We start from the raw sequence: 10,130 nt of genomic DNA, 5'->3' as shown, positions 1-10,130 counted from the left end.
ATACACATAGCCTGTACCACAGACATATATACCCACTCCTTATACATGTCATACTGAAAAACACACTATATATCCTGTCTTAGTTAGGTTCTTGTTGCTGGAACAAAATATCTGGCATCTGTAACTTATGGGAGGAAAGGTTTATGTTAGCTCACAGTTTGTAGAGGTTTCAGTCCATAGTTAGCTGGCTACAAGGCAGGGTGGCACGGAAGAGGGGCATGGCAGAGGAGAAAGAACTCATGGCATGGCAAGCAGGAAGCAGCAGCACTTCCTTCTTTCCCTTTTTATTTCATCCAAGTTGCAAGACTATTGGTTGGTGCCACCCACATCCAGGGAGGGGCTTCCTTCTTCAATAAATCCATCATCCATACCTAGAACTATGCTAAAACAATTGGTGGACTAATCCAGTACCACATACCCATGATCCAGTCACTCCTCAAAGCCCCACTTATGAGTGCATGAAGCTTTGGGGGACCATCTAGATACCAGCTTAACGTATTTCCACAAATCCACATACCACACATATCATACAACAACATCACAACACACCCTGCCCCACAATCATCAAAGACACACTACAAACACACACACCACAAACTTACCAAACATACACAAATTGTACCCCGAACACACACCATATAAACACACAAAAACACCCCTCATAAACCAACACAACACATAATGTACACACTTTCCAAACACACAATGGACACATACACACCGCACCACCAATACATATATCATATATAACAGCCATCTGCCATACTCCTAATATACACCACATACACTCACAAATATACAAAGCATATACCCTACCACACACAACATGTATCTTTTACATGTACTACACATAGTTCATCCACCAAGAACAACAAACAACACATGTCAAAATGAAAACACCATCACACTCATCAGAAACATACCATAAAACACATACACATAACATAAAACACACATATAAATCAAATATCACACATACATCATGCATACCCATACATCAATCAAGGACACACGGAACATAGCCACACAGCACCAACATACCCCAGTACTCACACCATATATTACACATCACATATACCACACATCCCACAGACCACACACACCACACATTACTTGTGCACACACCTCCCTGCACCGCCCTGCCCATAGCTGTCACCCCTCAGCTCTCACCTGTGCACAGAGGGGAAGGCTCCACTGATCTGAGTTCAAGACAGGCCCTTGTTCCAATCTGAGATGGAGAGCAGGAGAAGGGACAGGAATGTGAGCCTCAGGCCCTGAAGAGATGCCGCTGTCCCCCTGCTCGCACCCTGCCCACTCACGCACGTAGTTAACTCTTCCATGCAGGTTCCTGGGTACCCCATGTATGCCAAAGACGTGTTCTGGGCTGTCTGCAATTGCTGTCAACTATAAGAGAGAGGAACTGGCTTGGCCCCCAAGGCAGGGACTCCTCGATGCACCAGGGCCCCAGAGCCAGGGCACAGTGTCATGCCCTTGGGCCGTGGGGGCACCTGCACGCACCCCAGGCTCAGGACATAGGAAGCTCTGCACCACTCAGTGTGGTGCGGTGTACTGAAACCCATTTTTGTCCTTCTGCCTGGCACACCTGCTGCCCGCATTTCCTGGTGCCCTGAGGAGCTGTCTTGGAGATCTGTCACCAGCGGGACTGCAGAGGGCCCCCAGTCACCCGATCCAAAATACCTGTTCTACGTTGTATTCGCTGACACCAATGCAGTAAATGTACGCTCCCATGGTCCGAGCCTTGTGAGCCTGAGGGAAAGAACTGGGTGAGCTTTTGGCACAGAATGGAACAGAGAACGCTGAGGACAAGCCCACTCACCTCCACCACAGATTTGTTAAGTACATCTGGCTTCAGTTGTCCAGTAAGTAGAGCGATGATCATGCTAGACACCCTGTTGCCTGTCAAGAAACAAGAGGGGTGGTGAGTAAGGTCCAAGAGTGACCAGCAGGGGACCCAGGACCACCGTAGACTGCTAGGCCTCAGCACTGCCCACGGAAGGCAGGTGGGTGCTCCTCACACCTTAACCCTTACCCCAGCACCCACCACCCAGAGACCCCAGAATGAGAAGGGGCTCTTGCCCAGGGCCATCTCCCTACCAGATAGCCTGAACCCTTACTGGTCCCAGAAGGCACACCCTCTGCCCTGAGGACAGCCCAGCCATGTGTCCACCAGCCCCAGCCCATCTCTGGGCACAGGAAGCAGCAGCCTGTCCTGCAGAGCAGCCCAGGAAGGGGTGGTGCCAGTGCCTGCTTTGGCTACAACCTGCAGGTTTCTGCTTGGGACAGCGGCCCAGCTGCTCAGCACTCTCATGCGGGGTCCTGGACAGGGGACCCCATTCTTCCCCAGCACAGTCCCCACTGGGCCCCACCACTCTGGCCCAGAGCTGCCAGCCATTTTCGTGGTAGGAGATGCAGGTCCAGGTGCAAGTGGGCCATGGAAGACAGGAACGGAGAAGGGGAGGAAGGTCTGGCCCTGGGGAGAGAGTGGGCTCCTTATGGTGGTTCTCAGGCAGCTTGGGATCTCGGCCTTCTCCTTCTGCACACAGGGCCCAGTGAAAGTCCAGGAGCTCAGAGTGACCAAGTGCCCTGTGTGGACCCATGGGACCTCCTGTCCTGTGAGAGCCATGCTGGGGCAGGTGCTCTGCCCACTGAAAAGTACTGGGATGGGAAGGGGAGCAATGGGCTCCCAGAGCCAGGCTGGGGAACCATGGGGTCTGCACATAGAGCTCCCTGGAGGGCGGCCAGCTCGGTGCAGCCACCTGAGGAGGAAGGCAGGGGCTCACCTCTGGAATTGGCTCTTGCAATCTGATCATTCGCCTGCAAGGAAAGAGAAACACCATAGAGAGAGCAGTAGACTGGGATAGTGCTCTAAGGTGAGGGCCAGCATGGACTCCAGGAAGTGGGCTCCCCACCTGTCTGAGTGCCTTCTGCAGGTAGATTTTCCCACCAGTGGGAATGGTCTCCAACTGGACAAGATGATGGAAGATTGTCGTTCTGAAAAATTCATGGCAAAAAGATGGAGGTGAGGAAAGTGGACAGAAAGAAACAGCCCTCAAGCCATCCTATGGCTGGGTGAACTGTGGAAATGCCATGGACGGGAAACATGAGCAACTCTCCCAACCCAGTTGTGTGCTGGATCATTGCCAGGTTTGTGTCCTTTTCTGTCCCTGACCTCTGAGCCCTCTGGGTGGTGGGGAGGCTGAGAGCAGGTCCCTCAGGAACCTGACTTTCTCTGAGCTCATCCTGTCTCAAGCACCCCACCCTCAGGGACCCCTCCCCAGGGGTGCTACAGCAAGGGTGGAGTGGGACCCAGGGACATGCAGTTTGAGTCTGAGGTTTCAGGGAGACCCCCATGCCTGATGCTGACTGGAAGCCAAGGACACCCTGCTGAGGCTCTGTCCTCCAGCAATGAAGGCTGGTTCACAGGTCCCAAGCTCAGCCTGTCCTGTGCTGTCTCCACTGCACAGACCCTGACCTGCCCCTCCCTTAGCCACCAAAGGAAGGAGCCAGGCTGCTTCGTGAGCAGCGGGGCTGAGAACCTCAGTGTTCCTGACCCTAAAGGCTTGAGGTGGGGACGTGGCCGCAGGCTGCTGAGGCGGCCGAGCCCTGTCCTCAGGCTGCCAGGACAGAGCTGTCAGGGGCTGTTAGAGACAGGATTGATCGGGGCAGGCAGCACCAGCTCTGGTGGCAGCACTGGGACAGAAAAGGAAGACTGTGTTCAGGCTGATTGGCTGTGACAGGGCTGAGCCCGCACAGCAAGGCCACCTAGAGTGAAGACGCTGAGGGCGGCTTCCTCCTGGGGCAGAGACCTGCTGTGGGCCAAGCTCTGAGGGCCTTGGATGCGTCTCTGCCTGGGCCCTGCCTAGGAGGAGACACAGCCAGCCCTGCCCAGGGGAGGCCCAGCCAGGTCCTGCCCAGCCCAGCCCCCGCCCTCTCCTCTCTGGCTGCTGGCTTGTCCCGCTCGCTCCCCTCTCTGTCCCTTGCCTTATCCCAGGCTCTTGGCAGCAGTTCCCCTGCCCCCAGACAGCACTCCTCCTCTCCTCCGTTCTTCACTCTGTCAGGTCCCTCACTGCATTAAGGGGCTAGGTCCCTCACCGCCTAGCCCATCAGCAGCTCCCAAGCACCCCTCTGGTGTTCAGCCTGTGTGTACATGTAGGCCACCTTCCCCACAGCCCTCCCTGTGGCACCCTTAGGAGCCCAGGACACAGGGCCCCCTGGGGCTGCCTGTCTGGGACCCACCAGAGGACCTTGCTGCCCAGCACAAACCTCCAGCTCTTCCCCTGGGGCCCACCTCCCGGGTCCCACCAACACCTACCTATTTGAGGTGAGCATCATTTCAACTCTTGACCTTGTGTTAAACACAATGAAGGACATGCGCAGGTTGGGGCTGGGGAGAAGCATGGCTGTGAGAAGCCAGGGAACTTGACGCCAGGACACATCCCCAGGGGAAGCACGGACCCTGCTGCTCACAGCTCTGTGCCCAGGGTCATTTCAGATACGGGCAAAGAGCCTCAGTAGGCAATGCTGCAGTCCCCTGTGGGGACCCAGGGACCCAGGGAGAGTCAGGGTGACCTCATGACCAAGCCTCTGGGCCAGCACCCCAACACACACTTATACTCACTCAATCACACACTGATCTACACATTCTAAAACACAATAATGCAAATTCACACACACTCAACACTCACACACAGATACAGTACACACATATGTACAACACTCAAAGTCATACTTTCACGCTACCACTCACACTCACATGCACATAGACTGATACATTCACAGCACACATACAGTCACACATACCGTCATACATGTACATAGTCACACATATCGTCATGCACACATACAGTTGTACATAGGCACACTCATATCAAGGCTATAACCACATACACACACACACACACACTAAAGGAGACAGAGCCTCCTCATTCCTCATGGGGCCTCCCTCCCACCTGGCCTGTCTTCTACAGTCACCTTCTTTCTATCCTAACCCCATCCCTCTTTCCCTCCATTTCCTCCTCCCTCCTTCCAGCTCAGGAAATCCCACTCCCTCACAATGCCTCCCCTTCCTGCCACTGACCAACTGCCCTTGGCCCAGGACCTCTGACCCTCGGCAAAGTGGCTGCAGCCTTCTTGGCTGAGCTGACCACTGCTCCTGCTCTTCTTCCTGGCTCTGTTCACCTACAGTTGACAGGTTTTTTCCTGGAGCACTATATCACTCCCCTGCCTGTGAATCTTCCATGGCTCCTTGTGACACAGAGGAAGAATTCAAGGCCCTCCTTGGCCTGGAACAATAAATCCTTGTGACATTGGCCCCAAGCAACTTGTGAGGATTTGTCTCCAGCCCTCCCCTGAGTTACCCACACTCCTCAGCCTAAACAGACCACCCACTAGAGGGCACCCTGAGGGTTACTGTGACCCTGACTTTTCTCCAGCCTTCAAGGTCAAGTTTACTTCCCATCTCCTCTGGGAAGCTGCCCAGGACCACTTCCCTCTAGGAATCCTTGTTTTCCCCTCTAACCTTCCTGGCACACTCTCTGTCCCTTTCCTTTGGCCCTGAGCACCCTGTGTCCAGGTGTCAGCTACTGAGTTGCTCTCCTGACTTCCTTCCCAACCTGGGGGTCTGGAGGGCAGACGGTGTCCCTGCAGGTGCCCAGGTTCCCAGGCAGGGCAGGCACACAGCTGAGACCCAGAGGACCAGTGCACCCTGTCCCCTTTCCTGCCTGGTCATGCTGGGCTCTGTGCCCCCACCCAAGGGACCCCACCAAGTCTAATGGATGTTCAAGCAGCCTGCATCACAGAGAAGCATACTTTACATATTTCTCCGCCAAATCTTCCAAACATGAGGACAAGGTAGCCCAGGTCAACATGGGTTGGGATCTGCAATGAAGATACAGGAGTTAAGGGATGAGGTGCCCTTTCAAGGAACACCTGGCCTCTGTCTTTTCCCCTTCTCTTCAGGATCCTTAACACTGGCTCCCACCCCAATGCCTCTGACCACAGTAGGGGATCCTGGAGGTGACTGTCCTCAGGGCCACCAGTGGGAAGAGGCTGGCCAACCAGGCCATCTGCTGGGATTGAGGGGCCTCCCAGCACAAGGGACTCTTGGTGGCCGACCAGTGCAGCTGGTCACACTAGGTGATGGCTGTGACACCAACTGGAAGAAGGGGACATGCTGGAAGAAGTCTCTGGTCACCTCTGACTTGTGGGTTCTCTGCCATCACTTGCCCATGATGTGACCTTCCCAGGTCCCTGTGGGTAGTGACCTTGGCACCATGGCCATTGGAAGCCTTTTAGAGCCATCACCAGGTCCAGAGGTGACCAGATGTGGCCTGTGGCTTCCCTGCTGGACTCCTGGGTTCCAGATGTCAGACCTGCCCTTGGAACGGGAACCTTTTGTAGACTGTATCTGCCTTGCATATCTCCTCATCACACCCCAGATTCCTCTTCCTTTCCACATTCCCCAGCAGCATGGAGGCTGGGGGACATGTTCCCATGGGAACCTGGGCCTCAGCATGGGGGACCAGCACCCCAGACTGTGCGACATTGGTTTTGTCACCAGCCTGTAGTCCAGCCCCTGCAGGCCCAAGAGGCCTTTTCTAGCAGACACTGCCAGGGAAAGGGAACAGGCTGGCCACTGCTGCCCTGGTGCCCACACTGTGGACCAGCAGGGATGGCTGCAGGCTCTTCCCATCCCCACTCCAGCATCCTGCTCCATTGTGTCCCACTCTGTCCCCAGATGGAGAGTGAGGAGCAGGAGGAGCCTGGGGCCTCGTGACTCCTGTCCAGTGGGAACCAGTCCCATCTGCCCTATGTCCCTGGCAAAGGTCTCTGGGTCCCCACAGCTCTTCCGGTCAAGCATCAGGGGGCAGAAGAGAACTGCGCCTGGTGCGGAGGGACGTGTGATACTCGGGGCTCCATGGTGAGTGGGTGAGAGGCACCCACCAGGAGGCCACCTTCTCCCCTCCAGAGATGATCATGCCCACAAGTGGGACCCCCGAAGGTCACACACATGTGTGCTGACTGTCACACTCCAAGAGCCACCTCCTCCTGTTCCATCTACTCTGCTAGGCTGGGTCTAAATCAGTGTAGACACCAGGAGGAAATGAAGAACTAAATCATCCTAACAATCTCCTGGTAACAGACAGGGAGCACACGTGTCCCAGGCACGTAGAGGTCATTTTCCCTCCAGATCCACCCCGTGATGTCTGCTTAGTCCCAGTTCATGATTGAGGAAAATGAGCTCTTTTCAGGCTATTTGTCACAATGTCCATACCCGGGATAAATAAATAAAAACTCCACAAGGCATACAAGGTAATGGGAATGCACACCTCACTCAAAGGAACTATATTAATCAACAAAAACCACTCCAAAGGATGTCAAATCTTTAGATTTACTACATATTGATTCAAAACAACTGTCTTAATTATGCTTAAAGACTGAAGGAAAACAAAGACAAAAAAATTAAAGGAAGTCAGGATAACAACAAAGAGTGAGAACATTAAGAAGGAACCAAACAGAAATGCTGGTGATGAAGTGCCTCATAGATGGATGATATAATTTTTTTCAGTATAAATATTCATTTATTTTGTGGAGCTGTTCAGCTCTAAATCTGAACAGTTGAACAGCAGAAGAAAGAATAAGCCAATTGAATTATAGTACAGTATAATTTAAAGCACGTATTTCAAGGAAATGAAAATGAAAGAGAGAAGAGTCATGCGGAAGACGCCGAATCAGCCCGCTGCAGACAGGCAGGTCTGTGCACACCCTACCGAGGTCCTGAGTCACGCGGAAGACACCGGATCACCCCACTGCAGACAGGCAGCCACCCGATTCCACATTACCAAGGCGCAGAGGACACCAGACCACCAGACCAAGGTACTGAGTCCCACTGTTCCCGGCCCAGAGGTAGGGGCTTCTGAGCCGTTGTCCCAAAGGGGAAGGAAGTGGGAGGGCTAAGGGAAAGGATAGAAGGGAATGGGATTAATATGAGAAAATGGAAAAATAGGAACAAAATCTTTGTAAATAGGGAGGGCTGGAGGGGTTGAAGGGAGGGCTGGGCAAAGGTGAAAAACAAGAACCAAGAGAGACTATGTAAAGGTGCAAATTTCCAATGATGAATGCCATTATATTGTATACCTAAAATGTACCGATTATTAGAATGAATAATCGATAATGTAAAATAGGAAGAAAAGGTCCAAAGGGGTAGGGGTAGTGGGAGGCACAGGGGAAAGGAAAGAAGGGAAAGGAAAAACTGATGAGAAATGGAAAAAATGGAAATAAAGTCTTTGTAAATAGGGAAGGGTGGAGGGCTAGGAATGGGGAAAAAATAAGAACCAAGATGCATTATATAAAGGTACAATTCCCAATGAGAAATGTAATTGTGTTGGATACCTACAATGTACCAATAAAAGAATTTAATACAAAAAAAAAAAAGAAAGAGAGAAGAAAAGTGATGGATATTTAAGGGATCTGTGGGGTACCACCAGGCAGACCACTATAGACAATGTAAGAGTCTCAGAAATAGAGAGAAAGGAGTAGAGACATTTCTTGAAGAAATACTGGCCAAACACATCCCAAATTTCACGAATGATACTCATCTGCAAATCCAATCCATCCACGTAGGATAACGCGAAGAAGCCTACACCAAGACACGTCATAATGAAATAGTTGAAAGGTAGAGACAAGGAGGAAGTCTGCAAACCAAGAGAGTAGACCTGGTGGATGTGAGCCGTCCTCATGGAAACCTTGGTGCCCAGGACACAGTACCATTGCCTTCCATATCTCCAGCTTTTCCATCTACCCATTCACCTAAAGATGGACTGAAAATATTTTTAAAATTGCATGGGCCCTGTACATGTATAGACATTTTTCTTATCGTCATTCCCTAAATACAGTGAACAACTATTTCCACAGACCCTTGTAGACAGCAGAGGATAGGGGAGGGGATGCAGGAAAGATCCGAACTGCAGCCTCTCAATCCAGCCCTTTCTTTGCTTTTCAGGAGACAGTCAGAGGCAGATTTGCCCGCTTCCCATCTAAACTCTGCTGACACCCCTTCAGGGCAGAGGCACGCAGGCTTCTCTGTTTCCAGAGTACAGCGACCCTGGTTTGTGTGTTCCAGCAGCTACCACAGTCCTGATGCCCGGGGAGGGCTGCAGCCCCTGTCCCCTGCAGCAAGGTGACACTGCCCAGAGCTGGGGTCAGGAGGATGGACATCAGCTCCTCTGCTCCCCCCTCACTCTCCCTCCTTCCTCTGCCAGCTCCAGCCTGTGGGTGCCACCTCTGCTCTGCACACACCTGTCCCAGGCTCCCTCCTGCCTTCCCCAGGCCGCCTAGGACCCTTCCTCTTTGTACTGCCACCCAGTCTCATCCTTCCCCTTCCAACTGATCCTCCCCAAGGCTGCCAGTCTTTTAGGAATCACAGATGTGACCCATCCCTCCTCTGACAGAAGCCTTTGTCTCAGGGACCCCTATTTGGCTTCCCCCTCTTGCCCGACCCTCTCCTCATACTCTGGTCCTGCTTGGACTCCCAGGTTGGAATCATAGGGCATTGCACCGATGGCTCCCGTAATGGCTCTCAGAGATCACCTGGACAGAATTCTGGCACACAGGGGACTCACTTATTTTCTTTAACTCACTCCAAAGAGAAGCTGACCAATAAAGGCTTGGATGTTCAGCTGGATGCAAAAGACTACCACCTTGCTGGGTCCTTAGTCCCCCTCCAGGAATCAGGAAGCCACAGAGGCTGGATTCTCCTCTCTTACAGCACACTGGCCCTGCTTCTCTTCTGGCAAAGGCTCATAACCCCTCATACCACATCCTCCTACAGTGACCTAGGGGACAGACAGCTGGGCCCACCCAGGCCGAGGTAAGAAGAGCACTCACGAGTCAAGGAGGTAGTAGACATCAAAAGCGCCATCACAGTACTGCAGAACGTCCTCATCTTGGTTCCCACTCTGCCTGGCCTGTGGGTCTCCGTAGCTGCAGAAATGGGTAGAGTTCGGGTAATAGGAGTGGGAAGCTCTCCAGCCTGAGCCAGGGTCCTGGAAGCTCTGGGCTCTGGAAAGCCACATAGGTAGCAGCAGGAGGAGCAGGAGGAAGAGCACAGA

At 52.8% G+C, this 10,130-nt stretch overlaps 1 protein-coding gene across 6 annotated transcripts in view; it reads right to left on the bottom strand.

Annotated features, from left to right (window-relative positions):
* LOC147822399 (anthrax toxin receptor 1-like) overlaps positions 1-9,996 on the bottom strand; it is a 22,348-nt gene extending 12,352 nt beyond the window's left edge. For 3 of the 6 annotated variants that reach the window (XM_087196864.1, XM_087196859.1, XM_087196862.1), the window contains exons 1-9: positions 9,907-9,996; positions 5,830-5,898; positions 4,334-4,405; positions 2,931-3,012; positions 2,802-2,835; positions 1,838-1,917; positions 1,699-1,767; positions 1,324-1,404; positions 1,171-1,228 (exon numbers count right to left, since the gene is read on the bottom strand). In XM_087196864.1, the coding sequence (XP_087052990.1) occupies positions 1,171-1,228; positions 1,324-1,404; positions 1,699-1,767; positions 1,838-1,917; positions 2,802-2,835; positions 2,931-3,012; positions 4,334-4,405; positions 5,830-5,888 (535 nt within the window). In that variant the 5' untranslated portion in view covers positions 5,889-5,898; positions 9,907-9,996. The remainder of the gene's footprint in view (positions 1-1,170; positions 1,229-1,323; positions 1,405-1,698; positions 1,768-1,837; positions 1,918-2,801; positions 2,836-2,930; positions 3,013-4,333; positions 4,406-5,829; positions 5,899-9,906) is intronic. The other 3 variants (XM_087196861.1, XM_087196863.1, XM_087196860.1) reach the window with 2 other exon arrangements.
* Between the last annotated feature and the right edge of the window lie 134 nt (positions 9,997-10,130).

Source organism: Heterocephalus glaber, unplaced genomic scaffold, assembly GCF_053883595.1.
Source record: "Heterocephalus glaber isolate CG9 unplaced genomic scaffold, H.glaber_assembly_v1.0 deba00001625, whole genome shotgun sequence".
NCBI lineage: Eukaryota > Metazoa > Chordata > Mammalia > Rodentia > Bathyergidae > Heterocephalus > Heterocephalus glaber.
The sequence above is the reverse complement of the archived record's forward strand: the minus strand, read 5'-3'. Positions and strand labels throughout refer to the sequence as shown.